This window comes from Melospiza melodia, chromosome 8, assembly GCF_035770615.1.
Source record: "Melospiza melodia melodia isolate bMelMel2 chromosome 8, bMelMel2.pri, whole genome shotgun sequence".
NCBI lineage: Eukaryota > Metazoa > Chordata > Aves > Passeriformes > Passerellidae > Melospiza > Melospiza melodia.
The window spans coordinates 37155175-37176450 of record NC_086201.1 but is presented as its reverse complement, the minus strand read 5'-3'; the positions used below and the strand labels follow the sequence as shown (position 1 = coordinate 37176450).

Below are 21276 nucleotides of genomic sequence, written 5' to 3'. Positions count from 1 at the left end.
CAATTCTGTTTAAAGGGCAATGTTTGGAGCACAGCTTGGACTCTGTGGGAAGGTCAGGCTGCATTTATATAAAGACAGAGGGATATGCACTGGGAATCCTTGCTTGGAAAGGAAAAAGCCTGGAGGATTTTTGGAAGACACACAATGAGGATCATAATTTTCCTCCTCACTTTGAGCGTTTTCTCATGTTCAGGTAAGTTGGAGCCTTGTCCTCCTTTTTAGGGTGGTTTGGGGGGAAAAGTATAATCCTCCAATGGACTTCTGATGGAACTGTGCCTCCCTCTCAGGGTTCCCAGTGTATGACTATGACCTCCCTGTCACAGAGGAGGCTCTCAATGCTTCCATTGCCCGGATCAATTCCCAGTCATGGAGCAGAAACCTGTATGGTGTTGTCAGGAGCCGAGTCATGGGTGTAAGTACACAGACAACAGAGATCCTTTACCTGAAATGAGCTGTCCTGGGATGGAAAACTCCTTTTCACCCAGTCCTGGAAACCCAGGTTTGGTTGGAGTTGGCTGATGCTGCTTGAAAGAGCAGCAGTTTGGGCCATTATTTGAACTTACAGCTTCAGGAACCTAAATATCTTTTGTATGTAAGTTTGTAATTAAGATAAATTAGGAATTCCGATTTTTCATGCCTAGAGTGGTTTTTCATGCCTAATTTTTCATGCCTAGTCCTTGAGGGCTGTCTTGTAGGATTTTGTTGAAAAGTGATGTTTTTAAATACCTCCAGCGAACTGCTTTGCTTTGGGCATCAAGCACCTTGGCTCATCCGGAGCTCTTCGCTGGTTAAATGCCCCCACAATTCAGGATTCTTTCTCTGATCTTTATTTATACCATCTGTCTCTATGCACCAATTCTGGTTTAAATCTGCTAGAGACTAAGTGCAAGCAAGAAACCCCTATCTGTTTTAATTTGTGGTGCTCAGAATTGTACTGGATAGTCCCCAAGTTAAGGAGTACAAACTTCTTAATTCAAAGTTATGATGTCCATGCTCCTGAACTTTCCTTTCTGTTAAAACTTATTAATTCAAAGTTATGATGTCCATGCTCCTGAAGACCCTCAGAACCTTTCTGTTCCTATAGGTGGCCTGTATCAAGTCTCTGCAAGAATGAATGTCAAGATGACATATGGGTTTATACAATTTGGATTAAAACCCCCAAGTATTTGAAAGTAGTGGGAATTTGTTGTTTGTTGAGGGGTTTTTTGGGGCATTGCTTTTTATAATTTTCTTTTTAAGTCTCCCATCTTGAGCTAAAGTGTCACTGTAAGACACAAAATAACATGATGTGGACACGCTGCTGTTCTCAAGGTAAAAAGGAGAAGTTTATTTTCTGACTCCAACATTTATAGATTTCCAAAAGTGACAGTGGATTGGAGGGTGACAGTGCCACCTCTCCAATGACACTGGACAAACCAACTGTCCATTAAATTTCTCCTCCACCATAAAAGAATGCAAAACAATAAGTTATTTACAGAAAGTGCGTGAGAAAGTTCGTTACAAAAATGTAAACATCAGAAGGCTTAGAAAATCTTAAAAAATCAGGGTGGCACTGAAGCATTGATTGGACTATGAGAAAAAACAAAGGAATAATCAAAAAGGACTAATTCTGTGTTGTGTTGACCCTGCTCTCACCAGGTGGACACGTGGGACAGCGATACTTACGGGTTAGATCTGCGCTTCAGCATCCGCGAGACCGTGTGCACCAAAGCTTCGGGGAGAGACCCCTCCACCTGTGACTTCAAAAGTGGCCCTTTCGTGGTAGGTGCTCCTGCTGGCACTGGGAACCCTCCCCTCCATGCAGGGGAAGGGCTGCAGTGCTGCTGGTGCTGAGAGGTGAGGAATGGCTGGCTGCTTTTTATACAACCTGCAGCATGGAGTGGGCGTTGGGTGGGAAGGGTCAGTGGTGGGAAGCTCTTCTGCCTGCTCAGTGGGGAGGGCAGGGAGCTGAAAAGAGGATTTGTGTTTGGGAGCAGCGTGTGGTAAAGGTATGTGTGCTTTTGGGGCAAAATCCTTGAAGGAATGGCTTATTCTCTAAGTTAAGAGCTGATGTTTCACTTGCTTTCCCCTATCTGGGCACCACATGAAGGGTTACCTTACATGTCATGCAGATCCCCCCTGTGTGCTCACAGTGCTGATCTCTTTTGGATTTTTCACTCAGCCTGAAATAAAAAGGATCTTGACACAGCTCTTGCTCTCTTCTGAGTCTTAAATCACCAGCTTTGGTGGAAATACATTGTCTTTGACTTCTCTGTGCACAGTTCCTTGGGCCTAATCTCCTCTCTGCTCTGGAGCTAAGCAGCTCATGTGTGTGTAGATGGCACCACACAGTGTTCTTGGTTATTGCTTTGCTTTTTTTCTTTAGGAACTCAAAAGTTGGCTGCTGCAGTGTTATCCCTGTATCCTAAACTGACACAATCCTCCTCTTCTTCTTAGGGCAATATGGTAGTGTGAGGATACGTTTTCCAAACTTGAGTGCGGGTTTAGCTGCAGTTTTTGTCTAATTGCAGAGACAACATCTTTGAGGGTAGTTTAACTTCCAGAGCTGGGGCTGCTGTTGGCATAGCCCTGCACTGCCCTTCTCTTTGTGCTGAGCTGTGAAAAGGATGTGGAGAGGTTTTCTCCTATCCCAAGCAGGCTCAGAGGTTTGTACAACACATAGCTGGGGGGCCATAACATGTTGTACAATTGTTCTCTGATTTCTTTCTCTTTGAATTTGTTTCTGAAATCCTTCTGCAGGTTCCTACCACCACTGAGGGTTGGTATTGGATGTTTGCTCTGTGAGATTGGCTCTGTTTTGTTCTGTTGCAGCCCACTGCTTCCTGCAGGAGCGTTGTGGAGGTCTCCGGGGGGCTGATTGCCAACCTCACTGTGCGGTGCCATCGCAGTGCGTTCAGCTCTGAATCCATGAGCAGCGAGGAGGTGAGGAAGGGGAAAACCCATTTTTGCTCCCTGGAGGAGTGAAAATTCTGCTTAGCCTCTTTTAAAGAGAACTCCAGGTGTCTGTGTGTGCTCCTGTTGCACGCGGAGGTTTGGATCAGGAAAGTGGCTGTAGTTTGAAATCCAGCTGTCAGCTGTGGCTCTTCCCTTTCCATCAGCTGAGGGCTCTGCCCTTGTCTGGGAGAGGGTGACACTCTGTGGCAGCCTGGCACATCTATCACCTCCAGCACTTCCTTCCTTGAGTGTGGGCCTGGAGAACAGTGACTGGCACTTCTTGGACACACACACAAATCCCTGTGGCTCTGGCTGTGTTACCAAACCCAGCTCCCAGCACAGCCCAAGGACATTTGGTCTGCTGAGATCTTTGTTCCCTTTTTGAGCTCTTTTTTGGCTTTGAGGGTGTTATTCAATGCTGACCTAACCTGGAAATCCCTACTGATTGTTTCCAAACTGTGCCAGGGTCCGCTTTATCCATGAACTGACTCTTGAACTTGTGTGTTTGCACTTAGAACACAGCTCTCTACAGTGGGTGTTGTGCTTGAGGGAACACAATTTAACAAGCAAGGATATGGAGAGCTTTTATTTTTGGAAAATTCAGGGAGCTAAATGAAGAAGTTGAACTGTAGAATCACAGAATGGTTTGGGTTGGAAGGAACTTTTAAGTCCATCCAGTTCCACCCCCTACCATGGGACACTTTCCACTAGCCCAGGCTGCTCCAAGCCCTGCTCAGCCTGCCCTGGAACACTTCCAGGGATCCAGGGGCAGCCCCAGCTTCTCTGGGCACCCTGTGCCAGGGCGTCCCCACCCTCACAGGGATGGATTTCTCCCCAGTATCCCATCTCACCCTGCTCTCCTTCAGTTTAAGGCCAGTCTCCCTTGTCCAGTCACTACAAGCCCTTGTGAAAGTCCCTCTCCAGCCACCTTGTAAGCAAATAGGATCATTTGTTACTTTTCCTTGGCTTGAATTGCCAAATTAGCTCTTCATTCATTCTTTTTTTTTCCTCAAAATCTCCATTCACCTCAGGAAGCCTGGCTCTGCAGAGCAGAAAGACTGCATGTGGAGCTCTGGAATGTGTAACACAGGCTGGGATGTTCAGCCAGTCCTCTGTGGGGTGACATTACCATTGTTTAACAGGGCACTCAGCACAAACACTTGCTTTTACAAGCAGACATCTTCCCCCTTAAGTCTTTCTTAACCATCACTTAAAATTCAGTGCTGTTGCCATATTCCTGCTGGGGAATATATTTCCTGCAATGTTAATAAGGAATAAATGCCAAAGGGAATTACTGCACTTGAAAAGTAAAGTGTTTCCCTCTGCAGAGGGCTGCAGCAAGTGTATTGCAGCTCTTGCTGTGGAGCTGTGACTCTGCTCAGGGGATCTCAGCTTGGCTCAGGTGGTGTTGGTGCACCTGTGGTGCTGTTTGGATAGGGGAAGGAATTCTGATTTGTGACGGTGTTCACAGGAGTTTTCAGATGAGGGAAGAGATGAGGACCTGACTCCATGTTTCAGAAGGCTTGATTTATTATTTTATGATATATATTACATTAAAAACTATACTAAAAGAATAGAAGAAAGTATTTCATCAGAAGGCTAGCTAAGCTAAGAATAGAAAGGAATGATAACAAAGGTTTGGGGGTCAGACAGAGAGTCTAAGCCAGCTGGGCTGTGACTGGCCATTAATTCCAAACATCCACATGAGACCCATCACAGATCCACCTGTTGCATTCCACAGCAGCAGATAACCATTGTTTACATTTTGTCCCTGAGGCCTCACAGCTTCTCAGGAGGAAAAATCCTAAGGAAAGGATTTTCCACAAAAGATGTCTGCGGCAGTGATTGACTGAGGCTGGCATCACAGAATAAACACCCTGAGTTTGATGGGATCATGGAGTGCAAGCCCTGGATTGCAGGAGCACCAGCAGTAATCTTGTTAGCAGCAAAATTAAGAATGAGGTTTGGAATTACTTTAGTGATCACCTCGTGCCTGAGGGGATGGAGAGGTGGGACTTCTTGCCAGGTGAGGTTTTTAAAGAAATGTCTTAAATTTCCAGATGATGCACGTGCCCATAAGGACCCCTGACAGGCGGGGCAGCGCTCCCAGGGAAGGTAAGGCAGCTCTGCCATGCTGGAACGCCCTGACCTGTGCTCTCCTCTTGGAACATCTCAAGGTCATCTGTCTGAGGGAGAGGTCAATGTGAAAGATCAGCTGTTTGCTCCTGCTCATGGTGTCTTGGTTTGGAAAGACAGGAGTCTGCTAAGGAAGGCAGGAGCCTCTCCTGAAATGGAGAATGCAAACCCTCCCCACCCCTCCCAGTTGCTATAAATTTGAAATTAAGGGGCTCTCAGGCAAAAATATGGGAGCAGGAAATAACAGTTCTTTAATAGGGAAAGGAAAAAACATTAAAGGATAAAATAAACAATGCAGTACACCAGAACAACAGTGACAGAGTCAGAACCCAGCCTGACTCCCTGTGGGTCAGGCTGTTGGTGGCAGTCCCATTGGAAATGTGGCTGCAGCCCTCCTGCAGTCTCAGGGGTGGTTCTGTCGGAGCAGGGGGATCTGTAGAGAAGGATATATGCTTCCTCTGAAGATCCAGTGGAAGGAGAGACAGCTGCTGTTCCTCTGGGGAATCCCGTGGAGAAAGCCGTGCTGGTGTCTCAAACACCTCTGGATAATATCTGGGTAGCAATGCTTGGCTCCTCCCTCTGGGCTCACATCTCCCAATGGGATGTTCTAGTTCTTATCAGCCATGCAGTGACATTCAATAGTCTGTTATCAGCAATGTCCCCTCCCAGGGAGGTGTGAATGTGGTCACTCAAAGAGAGAGATAAGGCAAACTGCCCACTTGACAAAGGTAATCTGTCATACAGATGGGAATGGAAAACATCTTGCATTGCAGTTTTGAACACATGGGCAGCTGTTTTTTCCCTTGCAGAGGAGTGTCTAGTTTAGGGTACAGGGCACTGCAGAGGCCACTGTCCTGCCAAGCCAGGCCATGCTGAGGTTTATCCATTTTTTGGATTGCCAGATTTGTGCTCTCATAATCACTACGTGAGTGCAGAATGCAGTGCTGAATATTGTCTATTCTAGAATCACAGAGTGGTATGGGTTGGGAGGGATCTGAAAGATCATCCTGTTCCACCCCCTGATGTGGGCAGGGACAGCTTCCACTATCCCAGGGTGCTCCAAGCCCCATCCAACCTGGCCCTGGACTCTTGCAGGGATCCAGGGGCAGCCACAGCTTCTCTGGGCAACAATCCACACAAGTCTGAAAGCATCTTATGCTTACAGATTTCTCCATGTTCTTTTTTTAGATGATGCCTTTGCTCCTGAAGCCTTCCCTTCAAGGGGAAGAGGCAGCAGCCGTGGAGACTGGAACAAACCCAGCTACTCCAACCCTGACAGGATGGAATAACCTGGCCTGGGTGAGTGTGGCCTAGGGCTAGGGCTGAGAGAGTCAGAGCCTACAGCTCCAGGAACACTGCAGCTGCAAAAGGCCATTCCTACTTTGCTGCTCCTACAGCTTTCTGATCTGCACCACCCATGGTGATGAGGCTCAGGTCAGGGTAGACTTTAGGTTAGGCTTAGCTTTTATATAGCCTGGGTCTGCAGGTTTTGTGGCAGGGTGGGAAGTGACTGCTCAGCATGAAGGACTTTTATCTCCTTGGAAGACACCCCACCTCCAGAGCTCGTGGCTGTGCCTCACTTTTGAATTGTCCATTCTGTATCCTCCAATATACACCCGTGTCTGCGGGTACAGGCAGTGTGCAAAGCATGCAGGAAAATCCTTCTGTAAACTCAGAGTCTGAGTTTGGTGTAGGCTTCTGGCCTTTTCACCCCCATTTTCCTTGTGACAAGTTTGAAAAACACCAATCACTTATCTTTTTAATTTAAGAAGTTTAATAGTAATAAAATGGTTATAAAAATAGTAATATAATCAGAGTAATAAAAATTTGGACAATTAGGATTTAGGACAATATAAGACAGTAAGAACTAAGAGTTATGGACAGTCTGGGTACCTTTTCTGGGCAAAATAAGCCTGAAAAAGGACACACGTTAACAGAGGATTAACCCTTAAAAGCAACAGCCTGTTGCATATTCATACAGCTCATACATGATGCATAAATTCCATTCAAACACAGGATTCTGTCTGGGCAGCGTCAGCTTCTTCCTCTGAATCTTGACAGCATCTTCATGGCTGAGCAAGGTGGGAAGAAGTTCGTTTATTCTGATAATGGAGCAATAAATTCTGTTTCTCTGAAAGATTCGGGTGTCCTGTGGCTGCTATCTTGGCGCAAGCACCTCACTCCTCTCTTAAAAAAAATATCTTACATAGCAGTAAGTTTCTATAGTAATAGTTTCTATTGTAACATTTTGTTATAACCTAAAACTATATTTAACACACTACTTAAGCAAATGAATACAGCATCACTTTCTAACATAACACATATAATATTCATTTTATTATTTGCAAAAAGCCAATCATAAAATGCCCATTTTTCACACAAGGACAGTGAGGGGCTGGAGCATATCCAGAGAGGGGATGTGGAGGAATGGTCCTGTCTTTGTGCCAAATCAAACGCCCCAAGGCCACACAGCTCCTCAAACAAAAACTGAAGGCATCTGGGAGAACCACGGTGGGGAGAAGCACTTGGAAAATCCGTGAAGGAGATGTTTGGAAGCCAATTAACGGGAATGCTAATGAAAGGCAGCCGTGATTTATTGGAGCCGGCAGAGCCTATCCTACAGAAATCACCTTTGCTGACCTGCCTCTGCGGCTCTGTGTGGGAGCAGCTCTAATTGCTGCTGATGCTTTACCTGCCCTCTCAGTGCCTTAATCTAAAGGGAAGCGGTTCGAAAGAGTTTTAGCAGCACGGAATGAGCTCATTCTTTGGCGTGCTAAGCAGGTTTGAAGTGGTTGGGGAGAGGAAATTACTTAGTGCTCTGTCTTTGTGATTAAAAAGGCTTCTTCGGGTACATATCATTAGCAGGTCTGTGTGCCTGTGCCTTGCCAGAACTGAGTGCTCCCTGCGTGTGGAGCTCAGCTCCAGCCTGCTGCGCTGGAAACTGAGACAGTTTTAGATGGAATTTAGCACCGGTGACTCACCAAAAGCTAACACATGTTACTCATAAGCATATCCGTGGTAAACCTCGATGTGCTGGAGGAGACAGGGCTCCTGCTCTCCTGGAAACGAGATATCAAAGGGAAAACCCAGGCTCTCTGCTGTGTTTGTAAGAATCATTTCATTAAATCCATATGCTATTTTGGTTTATCCCCGAGCCACTAAAGCCAATAGGCCCTTTTTAATCACTGCCTGTCTTCTTACAGGAATCTCTGACTTTTCTTTGCCTTTTGGGCAGTGCTAGGTATGTTCAGTTCTCTGGCTCTGGAGGAGAGCTATCCCCTTTCAGCAGCACTCAGAAATGCTTTGTGTTCTTGTGCCTAACTTCCAACAAATCTCCAACCCGAAAGCAAGATGTAAAACCTTCCTGAGAACAGAGCGTGAAGCAAGCAGGGAGAAATTTATGGTTCTTGAAACCCAGAGCAGTTTGAAATTTAATACTTTCTGCTTGCTTTTAGAAATTGGTTGCAAGTGTCATTTATGGAGCTGTATTTCATGCATGTGTCAGCTGTGGAGCTGTTTTTTCCAAGGAGTTTCCTGGGTTTTGGACGTGTCAGAGGCAGATACATCAGGAGATTTAAAGAGAATATCAACGCTGCCCCCCAAAGCTCCTTGTTCCTCTTACTTTTATCAATTTGACTTATTAGTTGCAAGGCCTGGAAAGGAATCTTCCTCATTTTGCTGGTATCCAGAATTAGAGGATTTCATTTGAAGCCAAAAATTAAACAGATTTCATGTGTCTGAGGCCAGGAAAAGTTGTTCCCTGCTGTTTCTCCTGGGTTTTGGCATATGTGTGATCCTGGCTGGCATTATTACGAGCCATGCAGGGCTTGGTGGGGGCATGAGAAATGAGTGCTGAGTTTTGAAATGGCAGTAGGCTCTACTGGCTTGGCTTAACTGAGACAGTTTTGGGGGAGGCTGGGGAAATAGCAATTCAATAATAGGAGACTTTCATCTCTTTCTGAAAGAACCTGGTGCTGACAGGCGAAGCTAGACAAGTCCAGGTAAGGAATGAAATGTGATTTTTTTTTTCTTTTACACTCCAGAATGGGTAACTGACTGCTGCAAAAATTGCTCAGGCAAGTGGCTGACAGCTTTTCATGCTGGATTTTACATTTCTGAGCTAGGCCTTCTTATCTTTTTGGCTTCAGGAATTATTTCAGGAAAATTCCGTGCCTGACTTTGTGCAAGAAGCCAGTCTAAATGAACTCACTGGTGCTTTGTAGCTCTTTTTATTTATTAGAATGTACTAAATATTCAGGAGGGGGAAAAAATAAAATCAGTGCCATTGTTACATAAAGAACATTTTCAAGTCTGCAGTCTTCAGACCCACCAGTCTGCTGGTGCCTGCAGGAATTAGAAATTGAATATGAAAAACCCCATCAATGATTAATGAGCTTACTTCAGTGACAAGTCCTAATCAGATTTTCTGGATTTATTTCCCCGTCCATCTCCAAACTGGGGAGATTGTGAAATTCCCGTGGCATGCTCTGGGGCCAGCCTTTCCCATAAATAGTTCAGGCACACAGGGAGTGACGGGAGGGGGGGAAAAGCTGCTGTACAAGAGCTGATCACCTGTTAACAACCTGAGCTGGAATATGCTTGATGCTGCTCTGAATTGCAAAGAGGAGCCTAAAAATGCCTCAAACTTGCCACCACCTTAATCCCCAGGGAGCAAAAGGGCCCTGATGCTTTGCTGTCCCAAAATCACCTGCCTAAGGCAGCTTTTTCTTGTGCAGACCCGTGAATTACATCTGGAGTCTCCCCAGCAATACTTCATGTCCTTGAATGGAAAAATCAAGAAGCAAGTTCCTGCCTTTGCAAAATACAAGTAGATGGTGAATGCTGATTGTGTCTTGCTCGTTAATCACACCAGAAAAGTGATTTAACAGGAAATCAGCTTTCTTCAGTGCTGAGCCAAGGGGCTGTGATTTCCTCCTCGAGTTTTCTGTATTTTCCGTACAATTGCTCCCTGAGTGAGGACTCTGTCACCTGGCACAGCTCGATGCTGGCAGTCCTGAGGAGCTGATTAGCAGCACTGCATGTGCAGAAGTGGCATCCTTAAATATCAGAGCTGGTTTTTTTTAATGGAAGAGTATCAGGCAGCATTGGGCCTCTTCTTACACCTAAGAAATCCAGGATCTGACCTTCAGACTGAAATGGGTGCTTGTTTATCTGTCTCCTGTAAATACAATAGCAGAGCAGGGTTCTCAGCTCTCCTAGGGTGTGGAAAACTGAGCTTTAATCACCAGTGCCCTCATTAAGGAGCTGCTTGATTTTAGTTGTGGTTTTATATCCTCATGTGTGATGATGTTCACAGGGGTTTTTAGATGAGGGAAGAGACGAGGGTGTTGACTTCATATTTCAGAAGGTTTGATTTATTATTTTATGATATATATATTACATTAAAACTATACTAAAAGAATACAAGAAAAATTTCTCATCAGAAGGCTAGGCTATGAATAGAAAGGAAAGAAAGAATGATAACAAAAGGCAGCTGTCTTTGTCCGAGACAGCTGGGCCTTGATTGGCCATTAATTATAAACATCCAAGATGGGCTAATCAAAAATTTACCTGATGCATTTCACAGCAGCAGACAGTCATTGTTTACATTTTGTCTTTGAGGCCTCTCAGCTTCTCAGGAAGAAAAAATCTTAAGGGAAAGATTTTACATGAAAAGATGTCTGCGACACTCATATCTTTGTTTTTGCCTCTCCCGCTCACCCACTTTCTACGGTCCTCATAAAGCTGCTTATTGCTTTCTGTGGGAGAAAAAAAAAAGTAAAAAAAAAGAAAAGTGAAGCAGCAGAGGGAAGGAGAATCCCTGCAGGGTGGGATCTGTGGCAGGGTGTGTGAGCTCCGTGTTGGATGGGCTTTGGGAGCAGTTTGGTGCTTGGGGAAATGTCAGGATGCTGTTTTATCACAGAACCTGGCCCTGCTGGCCGAGTCCTCAGTGCCACCTGGCAGCTGTGATGTGCTGTGGCAGGGGACAGCGTGCTGTCATCTGTTCGCAGGCAAACAGAGCCAGGCAGGACCTGTCCTGCTGCAGGGGTCAGAGCGTGGCAGACGTGTTGGAGCAGAGAGGGAATTGCTGTGACAGCCTCCCCATGCTGTGAGCAGCAGCAAGTTTGGTCTTGCCCTTTGTCCTCCCCCTCTTCTCGATGTGTTTTGAAGGATTAGACCCACAGCCACATGGAGGAAATTGTTCCTGCTTAGGGAGGGCCCAGAGCTTGCATGATCCCTTACACTTCACAGGCCCCTCTGTCTAATTCCAGGAGAAAACCAACAGGACTTCCTTCCCTGGAGGGACAGAAAGGGCTCTCAACCTATTGCTCAGTGCTGGGTTTTAGAAATGAGCTCATCAAAGGATGACACAGACAGGAGGGCCCTCCCAAAGCAGGGCTGTGTAGCTGAGGTTGGAATACCATGGGATAGAGATCCCTCATCCTCTGTGGGCTACACACACACAGGAGCACTCTTGGGGGAAGACTTTCTCCTTAAACTGAGCTGGAATTTCCCGTGATCCCTCTGGTTCCTGTTGCTGCTGTTGTCCCTTGGTCCCCAGCAATGATTGCAGTGGCTGGTGCTGGCATCCCCCATGCCCAGGGCTGCAGGCCTGGGCCTGGGCCTGAGCCTGGGCCTGGTTCCAGGCAGGATTCAGTGGCTCCTGCACAAGCTGTTCTTAGAGAGTCACTATATTTAAAACCTTCCACATGTGGGGACTCTCCTTTCTTGCCCGAATCTATAATCTCTAAAATTTTACTAACAAAATTGTCTCACAGAAAAATTTCTCAAGTTGCCATGGTGACCAACTTGCTGAAGACACAGTGTGGGCTCTGGGGTGCTGGGGAAGCTGTCACATGTTCCCTTGGAAAAGCACATCTCCCATTTCTTCTGAATGCTGTACTCTCCATTCAGATCCATTTCAGGGCAGACCATACATCAGCTTCTAGCCTCGACCATCTCTGCTTTTGAGACTTGACAATATGTGTAGATTTGTGTCCCTTTTTTCACTGTTGTTAATTTTTCTAACAGTCTGCTTCTTTTTATTCCTTTTTTTTTACCCTAATTAGCCACTGCCATGACATTTGTGCACATATGAAATGTTTTGCATGTGCAAGTTTCTTTTTGCAGATTCCATGGGGTGGGAAGCAAATTAATAAGCAACTTGTTGAAGCTGAATACACTTTTCCCAAGGATGGCTCTGAGACAATTTCTCAGACATTTCTCCTTCCTCTCTGTTTTTAAAGCAGATTGGAGAATGAGAAGAGTCAAGATTCAAAGATCCAGCATGGGGAGAAAGAACCTGATGCCTTGGCCTTTCCTTTTTTGGTGAAAAAAATTTTTCTTCCGTGGAGTGAGAGTCTTTCCCCAAACTCCCTTTCTGCTCATGAGATGCTAAATACACCCTCATGCATCAACAGCCCTTCTGATGTGTTAGGTATCCCTGGGAGAACTCCAATTCAGCTGTGTCCAGGACGTTTCCACCGTCCCATAATGATGCTATTAAAACATCATTATTCCATTTGTTTGTTCTGTGTTTCTTTCTGCTTTGCTTATAATTTTCTGTGAAGTTCCCGGCTAGTTATTGATTATTCAAACGAATACACCCACACTCAATTCCTGTCTCTCCCGGCTGCAGCAGCTGCGGACAGAGAAGCCTTTCTCCAAATCCAGAGGATGGAGTTGAAGCCCACCAGGAATTTGGCTTTAATGAGTTCTTGGTCACTAATGTGGAGAGCTGGGGGCTGCTAATGACGATGATTGTCAGGTACTAATGGCTTTTGGAAGAAAGACAGGTTAGAGCACACCTCTGATGTATTCCTCACCTGGGAAAGGTCTCAGCAGTCCTGATCCCAATCCTGATCCTGATCCTGATCCTAGTCCTGATCCTGATCCCGATCCTGATCCTGATCCCGACCCTGATTCTAATCCTGACCCTGATCCCAATCCTGATCCTAGTCCTGATCCAAATCCTGATCCTGATCCCGACACTGATCCCAATCCTGACCCTGATCCTGACCCTGATCCCAATCCTGATCCTGACCCTAATCCCGATCCTGATCCTGACCCCGATCCCGATCCTGATCCTGATCCCGATCTCGATCCTGATCCTGATCCTGATCCTGATCCTGATCCTGATCCAAATCCTAATCCTAATCCTGATCCTGATCCCAATCCTGACCCTGGTCCCAATCCTGATCCTGATCCTGATCCCGATCCTGATCCTGACCCTCATCCCAATCCTGATCATGATCCCGATCCCGATCCTGATCCCGATCCCAATCCTGATCCTGATCCCGACTCTGATCCTGATCCCGACTCTGATTCCAATCCTGATCCTGATCCTGATCCCAATCCCGATCCTGATCCCGACCCTGATCCCGATCCTGATCCCGATCCCGACCCTGATCCTGACCCTGATCCTGATCCCGACCCTGATCCTGATCCCGACTCTGATTCCAATCCTGATCCTGATCCTGATCCCAATCCCGATCCTGATTCTGACCCTCATCCCAATCCTGATCCCAATCCCGACCCTGATCCCAATCCTAGTCCTGATCCCGATCTCGATCCTGGTCCTGATCCTGATCTCGATCCTGATCCCCTTCTCTCCACCTCCTGCACAGAGCCCACCCTGCAGCTCTTTGGGAAATGGAAGGTTGTTATGCAGCTTGGGGGATTCTTATTGGGTTTTTTTAAGGCTTTATTAGTCAAAATCAACTAATTTTTCTCTCTAAAGCCATTCTCCCACCCAGTTTGACTCTCACCTATTTTCCCCTCCTGACTGCAGTGAGGTAACCTGATTTGTAGGAATTTCCACCTCAAAATCTTGAGAAGATGCAGTCAGAGCCCTCAATGACCACCGTGGTAGCAGGGAGCAGAGGGTGCTGACAAAGGTCTAACAGAGACAGTGATGTTTTCCTCTTCCATGGTTGATTTGCTTTGCTTGGATGACCTTCATCCATGACCTTGCTTGGACTGGGAACGTTCAAGGCCAGGCTGGATGGGGCTTGGAGCAGCCTGGGATGGTGGAAGGTGTCCCTGCCCGTGGCAGGGGGGTGGGATGAGATGAGCTTTAAGGTCCCTTCCAGCCCAAACCAGCCTGGTATTCTATGATTCCTTTGCTCTGAACACCCAGTGCCAGAGTCGTCCATGATCTGTCTCTCCCGAATTTTTGCTGAGCATCTTCTTTCCCAATAGGGCTAATTTCAGCTATCTGTGCTGATTTTAGGTAGAACCATGACTCTTCATTGGACAGGAACAGCCTAGGTGCTTTCTGAAACTCCTGAGCTCAAGAGATTGTGGCTTAGGTCTTTTTATTACATGTCTTTCTGGCCCAGGTGAGCAGAAGACCTTGCTGACCTGTTTCTCCAAGACCTGGCTTTGTTTCCTGGAACGGATGAGGTGGATTGATAGAGGAAACAGCTTCAGCTGGGCTTGCACTCTTCCCTGTTTCAGTCTTGCTTTTCTTTTCCCAGTTCCCCAACAGGCAGTTCTTAGGGCCAGGAGCTGGATTCAACAATCCTTGTGGGCCCCTCTGACTCAGGATATTTTATGACTCTGTATTTTGCTAATATGTGATAATTAAACGTGCACTTCTCTACACACTCACACACACCAAAAAAAAAAAAAAAAAAAAAAAAAAGAGGGAAAAAACCCCCACCTTTTTTGGGTTTTTTTTTTTTTTTTTTTTTTTTCATTTTTCTTCCCCCCTAGCCAAAAAGATTGCAGTGTACTTTAAGCTCCTGGCTGCACGCATGCAAATGCCTTCACACCTAGGAGGAGCCGATGTGGCATCTGCTGTGCAGATGCTTATCTGGCAGCAGGGAGCAATATTTCCTTTGTCCACATCACTTTCCTGAGCCTTTCCTGGTCCCAAATTGCTGACTCAAGCACTCGGTGCTCCAACACACCAATGACCCTTGCTAGGGATGCTCCTTTCCAGCTCCCCTGGCTGAGAGTTTGGGCTGTGTAAGCAGACCTTGAGTTTTGTTGTTGGATTTTGCTTGGGGAGTGGAGATTTATGCAGCAGCAGGGACAGGGAGGGAGCTTTCCCCTCACCCTTAGAGGCACTACTTGCCCTGGAAGGAATGTGCAGAGTAGAAATTCTCTCCTCTTGCAGACTTTGAGGCTGTTCAGAAACTCTGGGACAGCAAAAAATGGAAGGGAGACAGCAAAGCCACAGGGGGTGAGGCTGAGGTCTTGTCATTGGTGCATACAGAGACTTTGCTTGAGCTTTGTTGCCCTACCAGAAGGTGAAATGTTGTCACCCTTCCGATGCAAAGCAGTTGTAGGGTGAGGAAAGAAGTGAGAGTTTGGATCTGTGTAGTGATTTGGGGAATGAACAGGAGCAACTGCAGCTGCTGTCCCCACATGGGACAGGACACCCTGCCCAGACCTCCAGCACTGCAGTCTGTCCCCAGGGAAGGGTGGAAAGTGCTGACTTCTAAAACCTGCATCCACGGCAGAATCACTCCTTTCACATTCATTTTCTCTGCTTGGTTTTTTGTTCACCGCGACACTTTTTATGCTGACAGTGTCTGGGCAGGAATTCCCGTGGTGTGGGATGGATGAAGGGCAACACCAGGCAGTGATACCGCAGGAAAAACTGGGCTCAGTTCCCTTCTCTCCCTTCAGTCAGCACTTGTGGAATTTGGGCTCCAGGGTGCCACAGCATCTCATTTGCCAGATCCTCTGTTTGGCATCATGGCACAGATGCTCCGTGATGGACACCCCACCCCTGGAAGTGTTCAAGGCCAGGTTGGACAGCGCTTGGAGTAACCTGGTCTAGTGGAAGGTGCCCTGAGATGGTCTTTAAGGTCCCTTCCAGGCCAGTCTGTGACTCTGTGGTCACTGCCAGGCACTGGTGTGGTTTGTGCCACCACTGGCACCGGTGTGTTGGCAGCCGTCCATCAAATTCTGCTTACATGGCTAACTGGGAATGGGTGGAGCTACCAGCAATAAAGAGGGGCTCAGTGCTACACGGAACTAGCCAAAAAAAGCTCCCAAAGAGCAGAGCTGATCAGCTGGATGGAGCCCAGCCCATGTCAGGGAGAAGGCTGCTGCTCATCCTGGAGGAATGCAGAGATTTCCGGGCATACGCTCGGCTGTCAGCAGCCTCAGCTCAGGCTGCTCGTCCAGCCTGACCCCTGGATGATCTCTCTGAAAGGAAGAAGAGGCATCAATTGCCAGATGCATGTCCTGATTCTGAGTGGGGAGCTGTTGGGAGCAGGACCTGAGTGCTTTCACACCAGGAGCGTGGGGATGGAGCAGGTCTGCAAGTGCGAGTCCAGCACGGACACTTGGGAGGATCACGAGGAGCCAGAGCTGTGCTGAGGATGGGGAACATCCTCTGAGGCACAAAGAACCCGTGGCACATCCCGGGGCTGTCGGTGAGCCTGTCTGGCCACTCCTGCTCCTGCTTCCCGCTGGTGCTGATGCCCACTAGATGTCAGGATTGAACAAATGCAAGGGTAGGCAGCAGCTCCCTTCTCAAATTATTCCCCTTCCTCCCCCTTCTTCTGATTTCTGGCCAGCGGTGTGATAAAATGACCTTTGTGCAAGGAGGGTCGGTGTGTTTAAGTGGTGAAGAGAGCAGGGGATGCAGAGGAGAAATGACTGAGACAAAAAATCCTGGCCAGGTTGGAGTGCTTGTTTTGCCTGTGGCAGCCCAGAGCTTAAATTCTGCTCCAGGCACGAAGATGGTTTTGCTTTTTACTCCATGGACAGTGGAATTTTCTTTCTCCTGCATGACAGACTTATCCTTTTTGATAAAACGGCATTAAATCAGATTTCCCAGCCTTGGGTGTGCAGTGTCTTTGGTAAGAGGAAATCTAGAGAAATAAATGCTGCTTGTCTCAGAGAGGGTTTGATTTCAGAGCTGAAGCCTTCTACCTGTTCCCAGCTCCCATCTCAGCCCTTAGTCAGGAGCTCAGCTCATTCACTGCAGCTGCTTAACTTTGGCAAGAGCATCCTAATGCCTCTTCAAGATTAGGTGTGCTAATTAATGCTTCCACAACCAGGAAGAAATCTGCTGCTGTCTGACATTCACAGCTGCCACGGTGTTTGCTCCTTTCAAACCTCCTGCTGCCTTAAAAATCCTGAGTTTTGCCCCCTCCCTGTTTGGGTTTGTTTTTATTTTTCTCCCAGGACAAATTGTTGCCTGTGTCTCATGGCACAGTGGGAATTCTCTGAAGGAAATGGAGTGCCTGCACTTGGTGGAGGCTTCTGAGAGGGTGGTGATGACTGTTTGTCCCCTGTGACAAACAAGGAGTCTGGGCTGGAAAACCAGCCCAGATGCTGGTTTTCTAAGCTTGGATGCTTAGACCTGAAAAGGGGAGCTTAAAACATGGGTCTTAGCTTTCCCAAGGAAGTAAAGCTCCTGGAAGTTATCTAGATATTCGTCGGAGATTAAATAAGGGGGAGATTAAGCTGGGAGAAACGCAGCCCAAGAAGGAAACTGGGATTTCGTGTTGGCCTCCAGAGACCAAACTGGTTTAGGGAATTATTTATCTGTGAGACTTGAAGGAGGAGACCACCAGGAAAACCACAAAGCCTGGCAGGATCGCAGGGATTACAGGCCTTGATTAATGACAGTTTAAAAAGAATCTTATGTGCTTGTGGAGAAGGAATATTTTTTTCTGAGCAGAGGGAAGGTGATGCTGCTGGCTGAGCCTCCTGATCTGGAATGAATAATGGAGAGGAAAAAGACCCCAGCATCCCAAATGGGAGGCTGTGGATTGAAAGAGTGAAGGAAACCCCATAATCACATCAAGAAGAGGTCCTGTGCAGAAGAATGGGGGCCAGAAACGTTTCAGCCTAGGGCTACATGCCACATGTGGGTTACTGGGATAGACTTGTTGAAATTTTTAGGTTGGAAAAGACCTTTAAAATCATCGAGTCCAACTGTCAACCTAAAGATGGGACAGCAAAACTCCAACAACTTTTTCTGTGTGTGATTCAAAGGTCTTTAATTTCCTTTTGTGTTTGAATACTGCAGGCACTCTTGTTCAAGGGTGAGCAATCCCCATTAGCTAGGCTTGCCAGGGGCTTTGGGAGCAGATAGATTGGATAAAAAAGACACAAGAGAAAACCCTGGGGTGGTCTCTGATGCAGGGGCTGCTAAGGAATGTTTTTATACCTTTCCTGCTTAGTGGAATGGTCTTCCAGGGTATTTTGAAGGGAGGAAGCTCTGACTACAGGTAACGCTAGAACTGATTGCAAAAGCCTTTGAGTTGTTTGGTTTTCTAAGCTGGTGTTTTATTAATTGCCAGCTTTTTATCCTCTTGGAGAGAACAGAAAAAAAAAAAAAAACCACAAACCACTTGTCCATGCAATCTTTTCCAGCTTCTTGAGCTCTTTTAAAGCATTCACAGGTCCTGCTGGTGAATTTTCTGGAACAGGACCCACATCACCTTTCCTAGCAGAGGGAAAGGGACTCAAATACATGAGGCTTATGCAACAAGAAAGACACATACCCCCTTTTAAAGGGTTGGAGCAGCGGATCTGTGTTCAGTGAACCAAAACACAGCTTTTTGTCCTGAAAGCTTACATGCCAAAGTTTGAAAATACACCCACTGAAGTGGAGGTGTCTGAGGAAAGACCAGGAGGGAGGGGTTGGGTGCTCTTAGGAGAGAGTCAGAGATTTCAGTTCACTGAGAGAAGATGGAACCAAAGCCTGGAGCCAAAATAACAGGCCCTGGTATTCTGCCACGATTGCATGACTGTATCTCTCTTTAAAATGACTGTTGATTGTGGCTATTTCATCATGAAATGACTCTGTAGTTCCTCTCTGCTGTTGGGCAACAGGCCATGTCCCGACACTTCTGCATTTCTCTCTGGCTGAAACAACTCTGCATGAAGCTGCCAGCAATCCAGTTCCCCTAAAAACTCCTATTTTTGAAGAGAATTTGCTGTTTATTGGAAGCACTGCCTGGTGCCACGGTGAGCAGGAGCAGAGATTCTCAGTGTGGTGCTCGTGTCCACTGACATTTGCAGCGTTGGCTCTGTGTCGCAGGCATCTTTTCATGAAAATCCTTTCCTTAGGATTTTTTCCTCTTGAGAAGCTGTGAGGCCTCAGGAACAAAATGTAAACAATGGTTATCTGCTGCTGTGGAATGCAACAGGTGCATCTGTGATTGGTCTCATGTGGATGTTTGGAATTAATGGCCAGTCACAGTCAGCTGGCTCAGACTCTCTGTCCGAGACACAAACCTTTGTTATTCATTCATTCCTTCCTATTCTTAGCTTACCTAGCCTTCTGAGAAACCTTTTCTTCTATTCTTTTAGTATAGTTTTAATGTAATATATATCATAAAATAACAAATCAAGCATTCTGAAATATGGAGTCAACATTCTCGTCTCTTCCCTCATTTGAAAACCCCTGTGAACACGGTCACAGCTCTGCTGGAGAAGAGCAGCTCAGCTGGGAGCAGAGGGCTGGAATTCCACAGGGATGTGCTGGGAGGCTGGAGCCTGCCAGGGTTTGAATGCGAATGCTGCTGGTGCAGGAGGCTGCCCCTGTTTTGCATTCACAGCCACGCTCTGATCCTGTAGGGCTCTCGGCCTGGCAGGGGATTCCAGAACCTGGGAACCCAGTTTGTAGGAGCTGGGTGGGATCTTTGGAATCCGCCCCTCTGAGCAACCAGAGAAACTGCAAGGCTCAAGTCTGGGGCTTAAAACTCTCTCTTTTTCTTTACTGTTCATTCTGTGGGACCTGGTGTGGGTGGTTTTCTTCCATCCCCAGAAGCATTCCCAGGCCTGCCACCCTTGGCACAGCCCCAGTGGAAGGAGCTGGGCTGGTTTCACCTGGAAGCTGCCAGAGCCAAGGGCCAGTTTGCCAAAAGTTTCTCCTGCTTGTCCCTCCTAGAGAGAAGGAGGAACAGAAGAGATTTGTGTTTACATGGAAGAGATGCTTTTCACCTCTCAGCTAAGGGCAGGCATTTCTGCCCATATGTGAGATTTGCCAGGAGTGGGAAATTCACTTCTTAGCAGCCCATGACATATGGCAGAGCTCAGGAAAGGCTCAGCTGAAGGTCTTGTGAGCACTTTGCCTTGTCCTTCCTTGGATGTCTGATCTCTTCCCCTCTGGAAGAGCAGAGTGATGCGACTGCCGTGCCAAACCCACACCTCCCCAGCCCCTAAAGCGTTAAAAATTTGTGGCAACAGCTTTGTTCCAGAGCTGGCAAATGATGTTCTGAATGGCTGAGCCCAGCCTGGGCTCCCTTGCACTAATCCCAATTAATGTCACCACAGGACATGCTGCTGCATGGGGGCACAGAGCACAAACCTTCTGCCCTGATCACAGACCTGTAGGCACTTGCTAGCATGGACCGCTGCCCACTTTGAGGTTATTTCTTCTTTTGAGTCTACTTTTCGAGGAGAATTAAACAAGCCAGCCACCATCTGGCTCCAAGGCACTGATTTTAGCACACAACAATCCCAAAAAGTCTGTCTTCCCCTCATTTTCTCCCCCCTCATCCTGATCAGGGACAGCCAGTTCAAGTGTGCGAGGGGAACACGAGCTGGGAACATGAAAGGCAGGGAGACAAGGCAGCTCTGAAACTAGGTTAGAGATGAAACGAGCCTGAAATTTGGCAGCTGCAGGCAAGGCTGGGTGGCCCAAGGGAAATGGCTGGAAATGATTGATGAGATAAATGATTAATGGAATAGTGAGATTATCCCAGCGCGGGGCTGCGTTTCTGTTTGGAGCAAGCCAAAGACACGAGCCAAGAGGAGCTGGATGGGTGTGAGGGATGCAGAGGAACAAGTGCAAGGGCAGCATCTCCCAGAAGGCAAGGAGATCACTCAAGTCAGCCTCACACTGGCTTCATTGCACCCCCTGGGGTCTAAAATATGCCCCCCTGTTTGGAGGGTTGACTCATCATTTGGTTCAGCATTTGCCATCTGCACAGATCTCACTCTCTCTGTTCAGGCAGCTCAAATAGAAAGAATTTCATTTGAATCTCATTTTACACATTGGTTTTTCTCTTACCTTCCCTGCCATCCACTGAACACCTGGGGTTTTTTTTGTGTATCAGGGATTTTGTGTCTCCTGGGCTTCCAGGGGCTGTTTATGTGGGGATAGTAGTAACTTTGGGGTGTGAGGTGTGTGTTCAGGCCCCATTCTGCTTTTTCCTGGCAGATAGTTCTTTCAGGCAAGCAGGATGTTCCAATAACAGCTAATCTGTCACACTGATAGCTGTG

General features: G+C 47.0%; 1 protein-coding gene across 7 annotated transcripts; it reads left to right on the top strand.

Moving 5' to 3' along the window:
* The first annotated feature begins 37 nt into the window (after nucleotides 1–37).
* SPP2 (secreted phosphoprotein 2) lies at nucleotides 38–12592 on the top strand. Of its 7 annotated transcripts, none has more exons than XM_063162727.1 (8): nucleotides 38–193; nucleotides 288–412; nucleotides 1639–1761; nucleotides 2812–2922; nucleotides 4995–5049; nucleotides 6259–6369; nucleotides 9036–9071; nucleotides 12321–12592. In XM_063162727.1, the coding sequence occupies exons 1-6, from the start codon at nucleotides 85–87 to the stop codon at nucleotides 6357–6359; spliced, it is 624 nt and encodes a 207-aa protein (XP_063018797.1). In that variant the 5' UTR covers nucleotides 38–84; the 3' UTR covers nucleotides 6360–6369; nucleotides 9036–9071; nucleotides 12321–12592. The 7 variants fall into 7 exon arrangements, with proteins under 7 accessions (XP_063018797.1, XP_063018799.1, XP_063018795.1 ...); XM_063162729.1 differs by having other exon boundaries at nucleotides 12318–12592; XM_063162725.1 differs by lacking the exon at nucleotides 12321–12592 and adding an exon at nucleotides 9807–9916.
* Nucleotides 12593–21276: the final 8684 nt, after the last annotated feature.